At 43.3% G+C, this 22097-nt stretch overlaps 1 protein-coding gene across 6 annotated transcripts in view; it reads left to right on the top strand.

The window, feature by feature from the left end:
- The window catches only part of LOC140741173 (RNA-binding motif, single-stranded-interacting protein 2-like), a 221574-nt gene extending 206314 nt beyond the window's left edge, over positions 1 to 15260 (top strand). For all 6 annotated transcript variants that reach the window (XM_073071035.1, XM_073071034.1, XM_073071037.1 and 3 more), the window contains one exon: positions 865 to 15260. Coding sequence is in view for 1 of the 6 variants with exons in the window: in XM_073071036.1 (XP_072927137.1) it covers positions 865 to 870 (6 nt within the window). In the remaining 5 variants the exon portion in view is untranslated. The remainder of the gene's footprint in view (positions 1 to 864) is intronic.
- Positions 15261 to 22097: the final 6837 nt, after the last annotated feature.

The raw sequence follows: 22097 nt of genomic DNA, 5'->3' as shown, positions 1-22097 counted from the left end.
AGGGAGCATTCTTGATCACTGGAACTGAGTTTGTCATGATCCAGATAACGGTTTGCAAAAGTGACTCCTTCGCTGATGCAGTTAAGGGAGCTACTGAGCTTGTACTGAAATCTCAATACACCGACAAGAAATCTCTGTGGGGGGAAAGGAATTGTCGACGTTTAAGGTCCTGATGCAGAGATTCGACCTGAAACGTCGACGATTCCCTTCCTCCTATGGATGCCACTCGACCAGCTGAGTTCCTCCAGCCGACTGGAAGTTGTAGAGTTGAACTGGATCAAGGTGGCACACTCTGTGAGCGTGTATACCAATAGGTCATCGTGAAAGCCCCACTGGTTCACTAATATCCTTTGCCGGAAGAAGCTGACCCAGCTTAAGGGAACCTAACTGGGGAGGGTGATGAAGGAAAGAGGTGCAATCAGTGGGCTAGGAAGTCCATCAGCACTCAGCGGAGAGGGATACGAAGCCAACACCCTTCCCTCTCTCTCAGAAACAAACCAGCCATTAGTGTGCTCAGATGTGTTTAACATCTCTCCTGTTTTAGGGTGGCACAGCTGGTAGAGCCACTGCCTCACAGCCCCAAGACCCAGATTCAATCCTGACCTCGGGTGCCATCTGCGTGGCGTTTACACGTTCTCTCTGTGGTTGCGTGCGTGATCCCAAGGATGTGTGGGGTTGGTAGGTTAACTAGGGTTGTAAGTTGCCCCTAGTGTGTAGGTGAGGGGTAGAATCTGGGGAGAGTTGATGGGGATGTGGAGAGGGTAACAAAATAGGATTAATGGGATGCATCCAAACTGGGTGAGGCAGTTTCTTTCCATGTTGCCTGACTATGACGCCTATGACCTACGACCTCTTTCTTTACAGATGTGAGACTGAGAACGTGAAAGAATCAGCTCTCCTGAATCGCTGTGAACCAAACTCCTCTGGAGAGAGAAAACACAAAGAGAAATTTTTTGCACAAGATTTGGAAACAAAAAAAACACACACAAAAGTTTTTCCTTTTATTTGTAAGACATTCAACAAAGAAAGAAAAAAATACACAGATATTTTGATAAAACTTTCTACTTCAGTTAAGCAGACATACCAAACCGGTGGCAGAATGTGGAAAAGAGGTTTATTTTGATACAGGAAAGAGAGCTTATTTTTTTGGAAGTGCATCTATTGCAAATCATTATTTAAGCATTCTGAAACTGCTCAGAGTGAGAGAGGAGAATATTACACATCAAATGTCTTTTTAACCGTGATTAGTTTTTTTTGGTTTTGTAAAATATCCAGGTTCTGGCCTTCACTTGGTGAAAGCTTTGGCCATGTACAGTTGCAATGATTTGATTTATCTGTTGCTGCATTGCAATTCTGTAGTGTTTAGTGCCATTTCAGGTTTCTCCTTTTTAATAACCTCTGTGGGAACACACTAACCGAAATTCAAAAAGAAAACACAACTTCAAATTACCGCTTCTCTTCATCGTGCTCCTTTACAAATTACCGCTTCCTCCCCTCACAGATTGAGTAACAATTGTCACCGTGATTACACTTTTAGTTAGTGGCCTCTGTTCTTTAAAAAAAAACAGTAGCTTCAAGGACTGAGTTAAGCATCTTCAGCCTTGAAAGTGGATTGAGGTCCCAAACCATAAAGATTTGCAAGACAAGGCCATTCAGCCCAAAACATTCAGCCTGTTCAATTGAATCCACATGCCTGCTTTTCTGCTACCACTACCCCTTCCAGCGAGCCTTGCACTTCCTTCCTTTTCCAATACATTCTCTTGGGTAGTTATGATTGAGATTCAGTGTCTCTTGTATTTCATTGCATTTTGATGACAGTTCTTACATGGCCTCCACCATACCACAATCCCTTCATTGGTAAAATTGGTACAAAGAAGGTAAAGGCCCAGTAACTGCCCTACTGTTGCCACCAATGTCTCTGGGATTTTACAGGGTGAGGTTTATGCACTTGATGCCCAGCAATTTCAGAGGGAATCATAGTGCTGCAATCAATGAGAGCCTTTGGGATTTAACTGGATGCTATAAAAGGGGGGTTAAGTCACCAGAGAATGAATAGATTAAAAGGGATTTTCCTTGACAGCTTGTTCCAAAAGTCCCCTTTAGGTCTGAGTTGAGTATGCATGATATAAAAGAAGCAGAAAGCTTCCATAAAGAGTAAACCAGGGGCAGGAAAGGATCGTGCTCACTTAGACAGCCAAACGGAATTCCAGTGTCAGAGGCCCTCATGTTGGCCTGGTGTATTGTGGGGGAATAAGCCCACAACTATGGCCTATGCTGGTAAGTTTATCGTGGATTACCCTCTGCTGCTTTGAAGAACACAACAATAAACAAGTTGTTACGTTTACCTCCCTGCAATTCTCAATATTAATCAAACTCCGTCGTTTAGAGTCTAAATTTGTTGTTGAGAATGACAGGGAGAACTGTGTTGAGTTTTCTCAGGGCCCGTTTTAAGCAACTCACCACCTTTGACATTGCAGGTTCTGACCACTAACCGATAGGTAAATGTAAGCAGAGCCTTTTACTAACTTGAGCACTACAGCTGTTTAGAAGAATACAATTAGCGTAAGGGATTTAGATGGGATTACAGTGGTGGCTGCAGAGACTCTGTAAGTAAGCAACCATACGGTGAAAAGAGAACCTTTTGTTTGTGAATGGATCAGACAGGTAGCTTCGGTTAGTTGACATTGACTACCTGTGCTAGATTACTAGAGAATGTCTAGAGTTGTACGTGACCTGATTTGGACAGTACCCTCTGGGAACAACAGGTTGGGAAGTGTGTGGAAGTCTGCGAGGGGTGCAGCCACAGGATGGAGCCCTTTCACTTTGTCAGCCTGCAGTTGTGAGCTACACTGCAAATCAACTCACATACATTTCTTTGTCAATTAAAAGGTGACATTTCCAGCAGGGATTACACGTAGAACATAGAACAAGACAGCACAGGCAAAGGACCTTTGAGCCACCATGATGTGCCAAACTAATTAAACTAGTAATTCAATGTTCAGCTGCCTACACCATGTCCATGAGACCACTAGATTTAGGAGCAAGATCAGGCCATTTGGCCCATTGAGTCCAATGTTCATTTGTTATCAAAGCATACAACTTGAAATTCTTCTTCTCCGGGTAGCCATCCCCCCACCAATCCCTCCTTCCCACACAAAAAAAATGGAAGTTTGCTCCATCATTTCATCATGGCTGATTTATTTCCCTCTTAACCCCATTCTCCTGCCTTCTCTCCATAATCTTTCATGGACTGACCAATCAAGAATCTATCAACTTCTGCCTTAAATATACCCAATAACCTGGCTTCCATTGCTGCCTGTGGCAACGGAATCCACAGATTCACCATCCTCTGGCTAAAGAAATTCCTCCTCATCTCCATTTTAAATGGACATCCCTCTTTTATGAGGATATGCCTCTGGTCCGACCCCCCACCCCCACCCACTATAAGAAACATTCTCTCCACATCCACTCTATTTAGGCCTTTCAACATTCGATAGGTTTCAATGAGATCCTCTCTCCTTTCATTCCCAGAATCATTTTTGTGAACCTCCTTTGATCCCTCTCCAATGTCAGCATATTCTTTCTTAGATAAGGGGCCCAAAACTATTCACATTACTCCAAATGAAGCCTCACCAGTGCCTTATAAAGCCTCAGCATTACATCCTTGTTTTTATATTGTAGTCCTCTCAAAATGAACGTTAATATTGCATTTGCCTTTCTCACCACCTGCAAGTTAACTATTAGGAAATCCTGCATGAGGACTCCCAAGTCTCTTTGCACCTGGAATTCTTTTATTTTTTTCTCCTTATTTTAAAACAGTCTACATTTTTACTCCTTCTTCCAAAGTACATGACCACACACTTCCCGACACTATATTCCATCTGCCATTTCTTTGCCCATTCTCCTGAACTAAGTACTTCTACAGACACCCTGCTTCCTCAATGCTACCTGCCCCTCCACCTATCTTAGTATTGTTTGCAAACTTGGCCTCAAAGCCATCAATTCCATCATCTCCATCATTCAATTCATTGACATATAACAGTCTCAACACAGACCCCTGTGGAACACCACTAGTCACTGGTAGCCAATCAGAAAAGCTCTTTTTATTCCCACACTTAGCCTCCTGCCAATCAACTAATGCTCTATCCATGCTAGTATCTTTCCTAGAATACCATGGCCTCCTATCTTGTTAAGCCGCCTCATGTGTAGCACCTTGTCAAAGGCCTTCTGAAAATACCAGTGCACAACATCCAGTGATTTTCCTTTGCCTACCCTGCCTGTTATTTCCTCAGAGAATTCTAACAAATTTGTCAAGCAAGATTCCTGATTTTGTCCTATTTTATCACGTGCCTCCAAGCACGCTGAAACTTCATCCTTTATAATGAAATCCAACATCTTCCCAACCACTGAAGTCAGGCTAACTAGCCTATAATTTTGTTTCTTCTGCCTCTTTCCCTTCTTAAAGTCTGGAGTGACATTTGCAATTTTTGAGTCCTCTGGAACCATGCCAGAATCTAGTGATTCTTGAAAGATCATTACTTATGCCACCACAATTTCTTCAGCTACATCTTTCAGAATTCTGGGGTGTAGTCCATCTGGTCCAGGTGACTTATCGACCTTCAGACCTTTCAGCTTCCCAAACACTTTCTCCCTAGTAATAGCAATGATACTCACTTCTGTCCCCTACCACTCTCAAAACTCTGACATAAAGCTAGAGTCTTCCATAATAAAGATAGATGCACAATAGTTATTCAATTCATCCACCATTTCCTTGTCTCCCATTACTAGCTCTCCAGCATCATTTTCCAGTGGTCCGATGTCTAATCCCACCCTCTCTTTTACGCTTTATATGTCCGAAAAATCTTTTGATAACTTCTTTGATATTATTGGCTATCTTACCTTCATATTTAATCTTTTATCTCCTTATGGGTTTTTTAGTTGCTTTCTGTTGGTTTTTAAAAGCGACCCCATTTCTCTGACTTCCCACTAAGTTTTGCTCTATTATATGCCCTCTCTTTTGCTTTTATAAGCCAGCCGTTGGTGCAGTGGCATCAGCATCGGACTTCGAGGCACGTGGTCCCAGGTTTGAATTTTCCATCTGTGCTGAGTTTAGCATTGAGCTAGCAAATCAGCCTCATAAAAAACAAACAAAATGGTAAAGAATCAGCAAAGTGCCACCAGATGCACTGCAAAGAGGAATAACAACAACTTTTGTTTTTACATTGGATTTGACTTCCCTTGTCAGCCACAGTTGTGTCATAATACCTTTAGAATACTACTTCTTTGGGATGTATCTGTCCTGCGCCTTCCAAATTTCTCCCAGAAACTCCTGTCATTGCCACTCTGCCATCATCCCTGCTGGTATCCCCGACCAATCAACTGTGCCCAGCTCCTCTCTCATGCCTCTGTAATTCTCTCTACTTACTTTAATACTGATACATTTGACTTTAGATTCTCCTGAAATTGCAGGGTGAATTCTATCATATTATGATCACTGTATCCTAAGGGTTCCTTTACCTTAAGCTCTCTAATCAATTGTGGTTCATTGCACAACACCCAATCCAGAATAGTTGATCCCCTTAGTGGACTCAACCACAAGCTGCTCTAAAAAGCCATTTCATAGGCATTCTACAAATTCTCTCTCTTGCGATCCAAAATCAGCACCAACCAAATATTTCCAATATACCTGCATATTGAAATTCCCCCGTCCCTATCGTAACATCGCCATTTTGACATGCATTTTCAATCTCCCGTTGTAATGGTCCATATTCTTCCCCCACCCCCCAATTCTCTGCATGGTCAAGTGCCCATCTAAGAGCTGTTTATATGCCTTCATCATATTTCCTTCTACCACCACCCCTGGCAGCACATTCCAGGCACCTACAACTCCATCACTCCTCATGTTATATGCAAGTCCTCTAGTATTAGACATTTCAACCCTGGGAAAAAGATACCAGCTATCTTCTCTGTCTCTGCCTCTCATGATCTTATAAACCTCTACCAGATCTCCCCTCATCCTCCGCCACTCTGGAGCAAACAACCCAAGTTTATCCAATATCTCCTGATAGCACATGCCCTACAGTGCAGGCAGCATCCTGGTCAACCTCTTCTGCACCATCTCTAAAGCCTTATAGTGAGGTGACCGGAACTATATGTAATACTCCAGATACAGTGTAACTATATAAAGCTGCAGCATTAATTCCGGAGTATTGAATAAAAAGGCAAGTGTCTTCTTTACTACCCTATCCACCTGTGGGCTTGGATCCCAAGATCCTTCTGTACATCACCACTGTTAGGGTCCTGCAATTAACTGTGTGACGTTGATTTATTTTTTTAATGCAACAGAAAATTTAAGTTTAAAAAGTTTAAATTTCCCATTAAAACTTGTATCAAGACACCATCCATATATGGAGACCGCCTCGGTCGCAATTGACTTATATTTACCACAGACTTTATCATCAGGACTGGAGCACACGATCCAGGCCAAAGATTAGTCAGCACAGATGCAAGGCCTTCTGACCCGTTACTTTGGCTGCTGCCTCTCTTGAGTTGCTAAGCTGAGTTTAAAGTGTTAAGACTATGCTGCTTTATTCAGAGAGCAAGGAGTTCCCTTGGCCGCCAATTGCAGGGAAGGTTCTGTGGGCCTCGCTCTGTGCAGACTTTGCAGACAGTGTTTGTTGCCTCCAGTCTCTGTGGTAAAACACTGACAAATTGACCCAACCACACCAATAACCCTTTCATCTATTGATCAAGGCCACTGACCGAGTGCTGGAGGATAGAAGGGTGGTAGCCTTCTGACCAAGTAGGTGGTCAGTATAGGCATTATGGGCTGAAGGGCCTGTTTCTGTGCTGTAATAATTAATAACTTGACTTGTTCAGAAAATCCTCAGTGTCCCGATTTGACGCTGCTAATTAATTTACACGCTGCCTTTAAAATGAAGAGTTGTCCGAGTTTCAAACCCTCTGTTCCCACGGTCACACACTTGACAGCCACACCCAAAATTCTTTTGAAAGTGTCCCAATTTTAACCCGAACACATTCAATATGCATGAATCATCAGAACCTCCTGACCACTCAGGCCCACTTTAACCTGCCTCCCCTCCACAAGAGCTGATCTCAAAACGAATTCACGGGGACATGAGAGGCTGCAGATGGTGGAGCCTGTTGCAACAGAGAATCTGCTGGAGGAACTCAGTGGGTCAAGCAGCATGTGTGGGAGGAGGGGGATAAGTCCTGATGCAGGGTTTCAACCTGAAACATTGACAGTTCCTCTCCCTTCACAGATGCTGCTCAACTGGCAGAGTTCCTCCAGCAGATTGTGAATTCACAATAGGATTGCTTTGTATTAATGAGATGCTACCACTTCCCCACCAGGACCAGAAATGAAGCAAAGACACCAAATCTTGCTGGTGTGAAAGCAAAATATTGCCCAAAAGCTTCAGGTTGGTGAGATCAGAGAGAGAAGCACCACACAGTTTACAGCCTGAAACATTATCTCTGTCCAAAGATGCTGGTCAACCTGCTGAGGTTTATTCCCAATTCTCAACACCCAAAAAAGAAGCAACATAACTCTTTTCTGCATCACCCTCTCTGCACCTCTCCAGTCTTGGGAGGGGAATCAATACTCAGATAATGTGTAAAAAAATTCTTTTAAGCAATTGTAGAGGTTGTATGCATGAGCATATATCACAAAGGACAAAGATAAGGAAGCAGCTAATTTAAAGTTGTGTTCTTGATTTTGTTTTCTCTCTGCTACCTGGCCTCTTTAATGAACATGCTTTTTTTTTGCCCTCCATTTAATAGGTAGCTTTAAGATGCAGATATATTTACGTATACGTGTGTACAGTATGTGTGCGTGAGTGTGTGCGCGCGCGCGTGTGTGCGTGTGCATGCGTGTTTTTGTTTTGAAAAGACTAATGCGAGCCATTGAACATTCTTCTAAAGCTTTGCTGGGAGTTTAGAAATGGTGTTGGCAGGGACTAGGGAAGTTAGAGAGATTGCTTCGTTATATTGCTGACTTTTTTAAAAAATCAATTTAACTCTTAGTAGAAATGAAACACAAAGAAACTGCTTTAAATGAAATGTTTCAATTGAACACTTTTATAGATTTTTAGAGAGGGATGCCATGTTTTGACTTTCCTTTTTAAATGTGTTGATGAGGATAATTTTGTTGATGCTAACAGTCATGCATTATTCTGTTTTGTGCTGAAATAGTCTTTATTTGAATTGTTTTTATTTTGTTTTGTTAGGGAGAGTGGATGTGCTTGTATTGAAGCTCCCATTTTCTAAAGTGAATGTTGTTCTTTAGTGTTGAGTCAGGCATCAATTTTGGATGAAAAATATATCGTGCTTGCCAGGTCTCCCACAGCGAGCTGAGAAGGCCCTCTCAGTACACTGGCCCCACCTTTGGTTCCTATTAAAGGCAGAGGAAGGGTGCTCAGGGCAGTAGGAGAATAGACGGGTTGGGGCTGGCCTTGTGAGCTGAGACTAGTTCAGCCTAACTGGCCCATTTGGACTGTAGACATACAGAACATTCTCTCTGAGCCGAACATCGAATGAGACCTTTCGGCTCCAGACCCGATGCACCTTCCTTCTGGAATGGTGCACAGACCAATGTCGAGGGAAGCAGATGGGGGCAGTGACTCTTCATCATCCCTCTACATAAGTGCCACCTCCTCCCGGTCTGTCAAACATGCCCCTTCTTTGATCACCCTGACACCAGCTCCTGGTCACGGACGTGACCTTGTCCCCCAGTGGACAGAGGGGGGCTTACCATACAAAGTGGCCACCAACGGGTGTGCGTCATCACAATCAGCTGCCACTCAGCGCCAAGCATGCAGAGACTTTCTTGTTGAGCTGGGAGGCAGGAGGTCGTGGTAGCCATCAGGGTCTCTTTCCCAGAACAGTACCCTGCAACCACCCCCTCACCCTACCTGTCCCCCAAGCCTGGTCGTACAGTTACCGCAAACGACTCTACGCAAAATTGGTGCCTAGTTTCCAGTCGGATGCAAGGCAATTTGGCTGGTTACTCTTAGAATGTTCTATTTACCAAAGATCCACCCATCCATTTCCATCTACCAGTCACTGATGAAGCTTTATCTCCACACTCCATTATACAGTTTTTGCCTACATGTTACTGGACTGCTTTACTGTGTGCTTCCTCTGGATCCAGGAGCACTATTGTGTACAGTATCCGCTGCTATGGTCACAACCATGAAGGAAATGTACTGTCTTTGGTTGTGCAACCACACACTCAGACACACAAACCGCAAGAACTTACATGAACACACACACACCACAAAAATGTAAAGTGCACATACCACAAAAAACTTAAGTTATACACACATCTCTCACACACAAGAATTTACATGGAACATACACACCACAAAAGCTCCATGAATACACACTCGTACGCACCACAAAACCTTATGTAATACACACAAATTATAGTCACACACAAAATTCTACATGAATACACACCACAAAACTTACATAATGTTCACACATCACACGCACACCTACTAACATACATTTCACACACACCACAACTTGTGTGAATACACACCGCACGTACACACACAGTCGTACAACTGACTGCACAAACTTGTCTAAATACACAAAGATTCACCTTCACACAGGTGTACACATCCTCACACCAAGCTGTGTTTTGAAACTATGAAATTGCTGATTGAATTCTGGGTTTGGGTTTTGAATGTTAAGATTGGCTGCTTACCACAGCCCAGGGCACAAGCTCAACTAACTCAGTAGCCCAGTCTGCTGGATTGTTTGTTGCTGTTGGTGCAATTTTGGGGTAGGCTGGGGGCAGAGCTACAAGAGTGAGCACTTGTTACTGGAGGCTTTGCCCCTCTGCTGATCCTGGATGTGAAGGATCCAGTCACCCCTAATACTATGTCCAGCTTTCACCACTCCACTGATATCACATGTGACTTGGCCTCCACAGCTGCCTGTGGCAATGAACTCCACAGATTCACCACTCTCTGGCTAAAAAAATTCCTCCTCATCTCTGTTCCAAATGGACATCCATCTATTCTGAGGCTGTGCTCTCTGGTCCTAGACTCACCCACAAGAAGAAACATCCTCTCCAAGCCCACTCTATCCAGACATTACAATATTCAATGTGAGATTCTCCCTCATTTTTCTGAACTCCAATGAATATAGGCCCAGAGCCATCAAACGTTCCTCCTAGGTTAACCCTTACATTCCCAGAATCATTCTCATGAATCTCCTCTGGACCTTCTCCAATGCCAGCACCTCTTAGATAAAGGTCTCAAACTGCTCACAATACTCCAAATGCGTTCTGACCAATGCCTTATAAAGCCTTGGCATTACATCCTTGTACTTATATTCCAGTCCTCTCAAAATTAATGCTAAAATTGCATTAGCCTATCGTACTACTAGCTCAACCTGTAAGTTAACCTTCAGGGGGAATCCATGACACTTTGCAACTCTGAATTTTGAATTTTCTCCCCATTTAGAAAATAGTCTATGCCTTTCTTCCTTCTACCAGAATGCATGACCATACACTTTCCTACACTAGATTTCATCTGTCACCTCTTTGCCCATTCTTTCACTGTCTAAGTTGTTCTGCAGACTCCCTGCTTCCTCAACACTACCTGCCCCTCCACCTATCTTCGAAATTTCCACAGACCTGGCCAAAAAACCATCAATTCTATCATCCAAATTACTGACATATAACATGAAAAGAAGTGGTCCCAACACAGACTGCTGTGGAACACCACTAGTCACTGGTAGCCAATCAGAAAAGACCCCCTTTATTCCCACTCTTTGCCTCCTGCCAGTCAGCCAATCTTCTATCCATGCTAGTATCATTCCTGTAATACCATGGGCTCTTAACTTGTTAAGCAGCCTCATGTGCAGCATCTTGTCAAAGGCCTTCTGAAAATCCAAATAAACAACATCCACTGACACTCCTTTGACTATCCTGCCTGTTATTTCCTCAAAGAATTCTAACAGATTTGTCAGACGAGATTTCCCCTTGAGAAAACCATGCTGACTTCAGCCTGTTTCATTACGTGCCTCCAAATACCCCAAAACCTCATCCTTAACAATGGACTCCAAAATCTTCCCAACCATTGAGGTTGGGCTAACTAGCCTATAATTTCCTTTCTTCTGTCTCTCTCCCTCCTTGAAGAGTGAAATGACATTTGCAATTTTCCAGTCCTCAGGAACCATTCCAGAATCTAGTGTTTCTTAAAGGTTTAATGCCTTCACAATTTTTTAAGCTGCCTCTTTCTGAATCATGGGGTGTAGTCCATCTGGTCCAGGTAACTTATTTACCTTCAGACCTTTCAGCTTCCTAAGCACCACCTCATTTGTAATAACAACTACACTCACTTCTGCCCCGATACTCTCGAATTTCTGGTATACTGCTATTGTCTTCCACAGTGAAGACGGACACAAAATACTTAAGTTCATCCATTATTTTTTTGTCATCGTACCCCCCCCCCCCCACCCGCATTACTGTCTCTCCTGAGTCATCTTTCAGCGGTCCAATGTCCACTCTCTCTTCCACTCTATATGTCTGAAAAATACTTTGGTATCTTCTTTAATAATATTGGCTACATTAACTTCATATTTCAGCTTTTTCCCCTTATGGTGTTTTTAGTTGCCTGCTGTTGGTTCTTAATATTTCCCAGTCCTCTAACTTCCCATTAATGTTCGCTACATTATATGCCCTCTCTTGCTTTTATGCTGTCATAAAAGCATGGCTGTCAGCCATAGTTGCTTCATCCTCCCTTTAGAATACTTCTTCATCTTTGGAATGTATCTGCCCTGCACCTTCTGAATTGCTCCCAGAATCTTGCTGTGCACCTGTTGTGAGTTACTGTGAGGCACGAGACAAAAGTGAGTTTCTGCTTCTGGAATCAAAGATTGGGTGGTTAATATTTAAAAACATAGAACTCTACAGCACAGTACAGCCCCTTTGGCACATGGTACTGTGCCAACCTTTTAACCTCCAAGATAATTTTAACCCTTTCCTCCAACACAGCCCATATCCTTCCATTTTTCTTTTGTCACTGTGCCTATCTAAGAGTCTCTTAAATCTCCCGAATGTACCTCTACCACCTCTTCTGGAGTGCACTTTACCACTCTCTGTGTAAAAATACCTAACTCTGACATCCCGCCTAAACTTTACTCCAATCACCTTAAAATTATTCCCTGGGGAAAAAGCTGGTTCTCTTTATAATGTATAACCAAGCTTCTAGAGTTGCTTCCAACTCAAAAGGTAACTCAGCATCCTTCATTTGTTAAGTTGTAGCTCTTAAAAGCTGGTCCAACCACTATTCCTTAGCCAATATCTTCTCTTGCTTGCTGCTTCAGTGTGTATTTGACCTACAATGTTTTCCAATCTTGCCAGCACAGTCCATGATCAACTTCACTGAGCGTAACCTTCTGCCATTTATAAAATAGGACTGCACACAGGCCTAAATCACCTGGGACTTTCTGTCCCCAGGGAAGCGGGGAGTTCTTTTTGTGCCAGATTCTTCCCCCAAGTTTAAATGTGAGAAGAATTTCATAGTTTCAGAGAACAGAGTCTGCTGCTGCTAAGCCACTGGGAGTCTTGAGTTTGTCTTCATCTGACGACCATCATGTAAATGTTACTGCTTCTTGTTTTATTGGTTCTGCTCTGTTACTCCCTGGTCTCAAAATTGAGTGCTTTAAACAGGTGACAGATTTGAACTTCAGTAAAACCGACAATGGAATTGTTTGTGACAGTTTTATTCTGTATCTAAATACTGTCAACATACCAGAAAATAGTGAGGTGCCACCATATCAGGATACAAAGCCTTGGGTGGTGGTGAAGGGAACAAGATTGGGGCAACTGGTACCTTTTTTGATATTGGCAACGGGCTGATATGGATGCAGCTAAGCAGGATCAGGCTCTGGAGGACAACATTGAACCTTGTTGAGAACAGGGATAACAACCAAGAGCCAGGAGGTGGTTTTCCTGGCACCTCTTCACAGTGCCCTCAGTCTGAGGAGTGTGTGAATGAAAATGTTGCTATTGGACGAATGCATGAGGGAGAGAATGAGGGACTGAAAGAGTGAATGGAAAACGTGAGTGGAGAGATAAAAGAAGGGAGACAGTGACTGGAGAAAAAAGGTGAGAGAGATCAGAGAAAAAGTGAGTGAGGTGAGAAAGGGAGAGTGAATGGAGAGAGTGAGTCGTTAGAAAGGGTGTGAGAGTAGAGTGAGGGCAGAGAAACAGAGACTGAGTGTGAGGAGAGGAAAAGGAAGTGCATGTGAGGGAAGAAATTCTGGGAGATGATTGCAGCGTAAGGCAATGGTGTGGGACTGAGGGAGTGTGGTGAGTGTGAGTACGGGCAATGTGCAATGAGGGTGTGTAAACGGGTGGTGTGTGTGTGTGTGGTGAGTGCGAGTGAGGAGTTGCATGTGAGGGGGGAGTGTGGGTAGTGAGTAGGGGTTGGGCATTGGGAGCAAGGCACCACGAGAATGGGGTTTACACCTCTAGAGCTGTGTGATATTAATGACATAACTCACCTTGTTACTGCACCTGGCAAGAAACAAAAGGGGGAAAAACCCGCAGGCCTCTGACATCTGACCGGAGCAGAAATGCCTGGGAGAAACAGATGTATTTTGGCCTTTCAGCAGTCAGTCTGTTCATCTCTTTGTCACGCATACTCTAAGGGTGCAGAAGCGTTCAGAACTTTAAAGATAGTGATCTGTGAAAAGTCACAACTGAACTGCGGATATAGGAAAGTTTGAAAATAACACCTGACCATGCATCTGAACACAACACTTATTAAAATAAATATTAATGATCAGCAGGATGTAAACATTTAATGCAGACTGCAGGGAATATCTAGTTCTGAAGAACGCACGCAGGGTAGCTTTGTTCAGGTGTGAACTGCGGACTGCAATGGTGGCCCTGTGCGCACTCTGCCCTCTGCTGGTAATCCCAGATCCTGCATCCTACTGGAAAGGAAAATGGCTGCCACACGACCTCAGGAGAACTGAGGGAACTTGGAGGATTCGGTGGGGGAGCAGAGGGAATTCCATGAGAAGCTATCAGGAATACAAAAGTTCCTTGTAAATGGTAGGCACACTGGAATAATGCAAATTCTTGCCTTTATTTCAATAGCGAGAGAGAATAGAAATTCTATGAACCAGATTATTTTTGCTCTGATATCATGAATGTCAACACTTGGATGCTTGCAAGCACCTAATTTAAAGTGTTGGTGAGTTACATAAACCCCACAGCTGTTGACAAAGTGGAATCAACTGAGGGAACACCTGGCAACAGTGGGACCGGATCAGAAATTGGAGCCATCCATGCAAACTTATTGTGCAAATCACCCATTAAAGTGATTTTACTAGTGATCATTTCTGAGTGTAATTGTGACCATTGGGACCCAATCCACCTTAGTGATGCTGTCATTCATCTGACATCAAGGGTCATGTGGAGAGTTCATACACGCAAACACATATATACAGATACAAATGAGTGCTGTGTCCACACACACCCACAGAGGAGATGCCATGCCCTTACACGCAGGAGAAATGTGTCCAGATACACACATGCATTCCCAAAACTGCTTACTTGTCAGCACGTGAGGTGCCAATGAACATGTCTTCTCCTCCCGTTACCTGTCTCTAATCGAAGAACCCCCAGAGGCTCCTCTAAACCTAACTACCCAATGACCATTATCTTCCCTAGCTCTCTACCAAACAAAAGAAACCCTGAAAGGAACGGATTACCAAACAACGCAATAGATTACCTTCTGTTCAAATACATTTTTAAGGTGATGAATTTGCAATGGGATTTTTTAAATGTATCTTTTTCTAAATGTGAAATTGTTTTTAAGATGCCCTATCAAACAGTACTGGGAACTAGTAACATCTGTACACAGCCAGTGATTTTTTAAAACAAGAATAGGAGTTTTTCGATTTTGCCAGTGTTGGCAGACGAAACTCAGACTGACCAACTGGATTCCCAAGGATTTTATTTAAACAATGATATACAGATGCTCTGGGCTCTTCTGGAACTTTATATATTTAAAATCATATACTTTTTCATTATTATATGTCGTCTTAAACATCCCTTCGGAAAGAAAAGGGTGATATGACAAATACTTTGAAGGCATGGATGCAACTCGACGTCCTGAACCTCTTGTCGTTAATACAAGCGCATTTTATCTGATCCACTGAGTGGTTCTGCCACTTTCTGCTTCAAATAAAACTATTCAGACCAGATATATCCGATTGAATCTGGTGGTTCTTTTCATAGTAATTAAAAGCTTCAATCTTTCTGAAGACCTGATAGCTGGCAAGAGTAACATTTAAAAAGCACATCTATATCTCAGGAAACATTTTGAAGTCCACACAATTTTTAGCACTCAAAGCAGAATTTCATAAAAATATACAGCCAGTGAAGAATAATATCAAATTCCAGGAGATAAAAATCCATAGTTAGGTTTTAAGCAGGCCTGGACACACTTTCACCTTTTACAAATAGGGCAATGTGATCTCTTCATCTTGATTGGTAGTGTAAAAATTAAATAACTGTTAGGAAAGAAAAAGTATAGGCAAATGCTAATCACCAAAAATGCGCTCAAGGCAGCCAGAAAAACATTGATAAAATACAAAACTAAAAAACTCCGCATTAAGGAGCCGGATCATTTGGGAGGCTGAGGGGGTGATAGGGTGTATAGAGAGGTAGTTACAGCCAAGGTGCAGGACACAGGAGACTGGGTGGCAGTCAGGAAAGGGAAAGGGGTTAAGGAGCCAGTGCAGAGTACCCCCATCCCCCTCAGCAACAGGTATATCAATTTGGATAATATTTATGGGGGGGGGGGAATGACGCAGCAGAGGAAAGTCACTGAGGGACTCTGGCACTGAGTCTGTCTCTGGCTCAGAAGTGAAGTAGGAAGACACTGTGGTGATAGGGATTCGTTAGGGGAGCAGAAAGGAGGTTCTGCGGACGAGAATGAGATTCCCGGATGGTATGTTGCCTCCCAGGTGCCAGGGGCTGGGACAGCTCAGATTGAGCCTTCAGAATTCTTAAGTGGGAAGGTGAGCAGCCAGAAGTCGTGGTCTGTGTAGGTACCAATGACATGGTTCGGACGAGTGACGAGGTTCTACTAAGTAAGTCAGGGAGTTTCAATGATGAGTTTAAAGGGCAGGACATCCAGGGTTGTGATCTCAGGATTGCTACCCATGCCACGTGCTAGTGAGGCCAGGGACAGGAAGGTCATACAGCTTTACCTGTGGCTAAGGAGTTGGTGTAGGAGGGAGGGCTTAAGCTTTTTAGATCATTGGGCTCTCTTCCAGGGAAGGTGGGACCTGGAGGAGGCGTGTTGCACCTGAACTGGAAGGGGACTAATATCCTCACGGGAAGGTTTGCTAGTGTTGCATAGGGCGGTGGGGAGAAGGTTTAAACTAGAGTTGCAGGGGGTTGGGAACCGGAGTGCTGGAACAGATAGAGGAGAGGAAATGCGGTGAGCTGAGACCATGGATCAGCTCAGCCATTAGTGAGACTTGGTTGCAGGAGGGGTAGGACTGACAGCTCAATATTCTGGGGTTCTGTTGTTTTAGGCGCGACAAAGCGGGAGAGTTGGCGTTACTTGTCATGGAAAATGTCACGGCAGTGTCAGGACAGATGGGAGTACCTATCTAGTGATGTTTTATGAGTGGAACTGAGGAATAGGAAAGGTGTGGTCACGTTAGTGAGCCCATATTATAGACCGCTCAACAGTTTGTGGGATTTAAAGGAACAAATTTGTAAGAGATCAAAGACTTGCAAAAAACATAAGGTTGTTATAGTAGGTGATCTTAACTTTCCACATATTGACTGGAAATCCCATACTGGCAAAGGAATATAGGTGGTGATAGAGATTGTCAAATGTGCTCAGGAAAGTTCCTTTAATCAGTATATGGAAGTCCCAACGAGAAAGTGTGCGATACTTGATCTGCTATTGGGGAATGAGACAGGGCAGGTGACAAAGGTTTGTGTAGGAGAACTCTTTGCATCCAGTGATCATAATGCCATTAGTTTCAAATTAAATCAGGAAAAAGATAAGTTTTGTCCACAGTTTAGGATTCTAAACTGGAGAAAGGCTACTTTTGATGGTATCAGGAAGGATCTGGCAAGTGTGGATTGGGACGGGTTGTTTTCTGACAAAGGTGTGCTTGGTAAGTGGGAGGTCTTCAAAACGACATTTTGAGTGTAGAAAGCCTGTCAGAATAAAGGGTAAAGATAACAGGTGTAGGGAAACTTGGTTTTCAAAAGATATTGAGGCCCTGGTTAAAAAAAAGAGGTACATAGCAGGCAGGAACAACTGAACTGCTTATTGAATATTTTTTTAAAAAGTGAGAGAACAAAAAGCATCATGAACAAAGCATAGAGTGTGGATCAGTACTTGGAGCTGTGATGTTGTGGCCATTACACAGACTGGATGGCTCAGGGGCAGGAATAGCTACTTCAAGTGCCGGGTTTTAGATGTTTCAGAAAGGACAGGGAGGTAAAAGACGTGGGTGCGTGGTACTGCTGATCAGAGTTGTGCCATGGCTGCAGAAAAGGAGGAAGTCATGGAGGGATTGTCTAATGAGTCTCTGTGGGTGGAAGTTAGGAACAGGAAGGGGTCAATAACTCTACTGGGTGTTTTTTATAGACCACCCAATAGTAACAGGGACATTGAGGAGCAGATAGGGAGACAAATTCTGGAAAGGTGTAATAATAACAGGGTTGTTGTGGTGGGAGATTTTAATTTCCCAAATATTGATTGGCATCTCCCTACAGCAAGGGGTTTAGATGGGGTGGAATTTGTTAGGTGTGTTCAGGAAGGTTTTCTGACACAATATGTAGATAACCCTACAAGAGGAGAGGCTGTACTTGATCTGGTATTGGGAAATGAACCTGATCAGTTGTCAGGTCTCTCAGTGAGTGATCACAATTCTGGAGAGGGTTAGGAACAGACAAGTTAGAGAAGTGTTTAATTGGAGTAAGGAGAAATATGAAGCTATCAGGCAGGAACTTGGAAGCATAAATTGGGAGCAGATTTTCTCAGGGAAATGTACAGCAGAAATGTGGCAAATGTTCACGGGATATTTGCATGACATTCTGCACAGCTATGTTCCAATGAGACAGGGAAAGGATGATAGGGTACAGGAACCATGGTGTAAAAAGGTTGTTGAAAATCTAGTCAAGAAGAAAAGAAAAGCTTACGAAAGGTTAAAAAAACTAGGTTATGATAGAGATCTAGAACATTATAAGGCTTGCAGGAAGGAGCTTAAGAATGAAATTAGGAGAGCCAGAAGGGGTCATGAGAAGGCTTAGCGAGCAGGATTAAGGAAAACCCCAAGGCGATCTACAAGTATGTGAAGAGCAAGAGGATAAGACGTGAGAGAAGGGGATCAATCAAGTGTGATAGTGGAAAAGTGTGTATGGAACTGGAGGAGATAGTGAGGGTATTTAATGAATACTTTGCTTCAGTATTCATGACAGAAAAGGACCTTGGCAATTGTAGGGATGACTTACAGTGGAGTGAAAAGCTTGAGCATATAGACATTATGAAAGAAGAGCTTTAGGAAAGCATCAAGTTGGGTAAGTCATTGGGAACAAATGGATGAGATGTACCCCAGGCTGCTGTGGGAGGCGAGGGAGGAGATTGCTGATCCTCTAGCAATGATCTTGGCATCATCAAATGGGATGGGAGAGGTTCCGGAGGATTGGAGGGTTGCAGATGTTGTTCCCTTATTCAAGAAAAGGGGTAGAGATAGCCCAGGAAATGATAGACCAGTGAGTCTTACATCAGTGGTTGGTAAGTTGTTGGAAAAGATCCTGAGAGGCAGGATTTATGAACATTTGGAGACGCATAATATGATTAGAAATAGTCAGTATGACTTTGTCAAGAGCAGGTCGTGCCTTACGCGCCTGTTTGAATTTTTTGAGGATGTGACTAAACAAATTGATGAAGGTAGAGTAGTAGATGTAGTGTATATGGATTTCAGCAAGGCATTTAATAAGGTACCACATGCAAGGCTTACTGAGAAAGTAAGGAGGCATGGGATCCAAGGGGAAATTGCTTTGTGGATCCAGAATTGGCTTGCCCACAGAAGGCAAAGAGTAGTTTTAGATGGGTCACATTCTGCATGGAGGTCGGTGACCAGTGGTGTGCCTCAGGGATCTGTTCTGGGACCCTTACTCTTCGTGATTTTTATAAATGACCTGGATAAGGAAGTGGAGGGATGGGTTAGTAAATTTGCTGATGACACAAAGGTTGGGGATGCTGTGGATAGTGTGGAGGGCTGTCAGATGTTACAATGGGACATTGATAGGATGCAAAACTGGGCTGAGAAGTGGCAGATGAAGTTCAACCCAGATAAGTGTGAAGTGGTTCATTTTGATCGGTCAAATATGATGGCAGAATATAGTATTAACAGTAAGACTCTTGGTAGTATAGAGGATCAGAGGGATCTTGGGGTCCGAGTCCGTAGGACACTCAAAGCTGCTGTGCAGGTTGACTCTGTGGTTAAGAAAACATACGGTGCATTGGCGTTCATCAACCGTGAAATTGAGTTTAAGAGTCGAGAGGTAATGTTGCAGCTATATAGGACCCTGGTCAGACCCCACTTGGAGTACTGTGCTCAGTTCTAGTTGCCTCACTCCAGAAAGGATGTGGAAAGGGTGCAGAGGAGATTTACAAGGATGTTGCCTGGACTGGGGAGCATGCCCTATGAGAATAGGTTGAGCAAACTTGGCCTTTTCTCCTTGGAGCGACAGAGGATGAGAGGTGACCTGATAAAGGTGTGTAAGGTGAAGGAGAATCCTAAGCAATTCTACAGATATGTTAAGAGCAATAAAAAAGGATTGTAAGGGACAAAATTGGTCCTCTGGAAGATCAGAATGGTAATCTATGCATGGAGCCAAAAGAGTTGGGGGAGATCTTAAATGGAATTTTTGCATCTGTATTTACTCAGGAGACAGGCACAGAGTCTATAGAAGTGAGGCAAGGCAGCAGCGAGGTCATACACCCAGTACAGATTACCGAGGAGGAGGTGCTTGCTGTCTTGAGGTAAATTAAGAGTTGATAAATCCCCTTGGACCCTGTGGGAAGCAAGGGCAGAAATTGCAGAGATATTTAGATCATCCTTAGTGACAGGTGAGGTACTGGCAGATTGGAGGCTAACTGACATTGTTCTGCTGTTTAAGAAAGGTTATAAAAATCAATCAGAAACTTATAGGTCAGTGAGCCTGACATCAGTAGTGGGAAAGTTATTGGAAAGTTTTCAAAGGGACCAGATACATGAGTAATTGGATAGACAGGGACTGATTAAGGACGGTCAGCATGAATCGTGTATGGTAGGTCGTGTCTAACCAATATTATAGAGATTTTCAAGGAAGTTACCAGGAAAGTTGATGTTGTCTACATGGACTTTAACAAGGCCTTTGACAAGGTCCTGCATGGGAGATTGGTCAGGAAGATTCAGTTGCTCAGCATTCAAGATGAGGTAATAAATTGGACTAGACATTGGCTTTGTGGGAGCAGCCAGAGAGTGGTCGTAGATGGTTGCCTCTCTGACTGGAGGCCTGTGACTAGTGAAGTGCCGCAGGAATCGGTGCTGGGTTTGGTGTTTGTCATCTATGTCAAGGATCTGGATGATAATGTGGTCAACTGGATCAGCAGCTTCGAGGATGAAACCAAGATTGGTGTAGTGGACAGTGAGGAAGACTATCAGAGATTGCAGCGGGATCAGGACTGGTTGGAAAAATGGGCTGGAAAATGACAGATGGAATTTAATGCAGACAAGTGCGAGGTTTTGCAATTTGGTAGGACCAACCAGGATAGGACTTATACAGTGAACGGTAGGGCACTGAGGAGTGTGATAGAACAAAGGGATCTGGGAATACAGGTATATAATTCATTGAAAGTGGTGCCACAGGTAGACAGGGTTGTAAAGAAAGCTTTTGGCACATTGGCCTTCATAAACTAAAATATTGAGTATAGAAGATGGGATGTTATGTTGAAGTTGAATAGACATTGTTGAGGCCTAATTTGGATTATTGTGTGAAGTTTTGGTCACCTAGCTACAGGAGAGATGTAAATAAGGTTGAAAGAGTACAGAGAAAATTTACAAGGATGTTGCTAGGACTGGAGGACCTGAGTTATAAGGAAAAATTGAAAAGGTTAGGACTTTATTTCTTGAAACGTTGAAGATTGAGAGAAGATTATGAGGGGTATAGAGAAGGTAAATGGAAACAGGCTTTTTCCACTGATATTGGGTGGGATTACCACTAGAGTTCATGAAATGAACTGCCAGCATAAGTGGTCCATGCGAGCTTGATTTCACTGTTTAAGAGAGGGTTAGATAAGTACATGAATGGTAGGGATATGGTCCCAGTTGATGGGAGTAGGCAGTTTAAATGGTTTGGCATCGACAAGATGGGCCAAAGGGCCTGATTTTGTGCTGTATTTTTCCATGACTCTATAGCCTTCAGTGCAAAAGTAGGTCTCAGTGCGATTTAATTTAGCATTCTACATCCGGACATCAACAGCCTCCTCTTGATGAGTGCAAAATTCGTGTAAGGGAGGCCTCATTGAAATGTACAAAACTCATGAGGATGGAAAGGGTAGATACAGAGTTTTCCCTGGTTCAGGAGTCTAGAACAGGAGACACAGTCTCAAAATAAGGGGTGAAAAAGATGAAGGGAAGCTTTTTCAACCAGAGGATGGCATATTGAAGAGGTACAGAGTTGGCACTGCTACGCTGCTCCAGTGACCCATGTTCTTCCCATGAGCACATTAACCCCAGGTATGCCAGTTTCCTCCCACATCCCAAAGATGTGCACAAAACTAAATGTCAATTGTAAATTACCCATTAGTGTAGGTAAATGGTAAAGGAGTGAAAGGGGAGTTGTTGAGGATGCGTGTAAAGAAATAAGGTGCAGGAGTACAGTCAAAGTCAATCTTATTGTCATATGCGCAAGTATAAGTTATTTATTTATTGAGATACAGAGTGGAATAGGTCCCTTCCAGCCCTTTGAGACACATCGCCCAGCAACCCCCCCAATTTAACCCTACCCTATCCATGGG

The sequence above is a fragment of the Hemitrygon akajei genome, chromosome 18 (assembly GCF_048418815.1).
Source record: "Hemitrygon akajei chromosome 18, sHemAka1.3, whole genome shotgun sequence".
In the NCBI taxonomy this organism is placed as follows: Eukaryota; Metazoa; Chordata; class Chondrichthyes; order Myliobatiformes; family Dasyatidae; genus Hemitrygon; species Hemitrygon akajei.
This window is presented reverse-complemented; position numbering and strand designations above follow the sequence as displayed.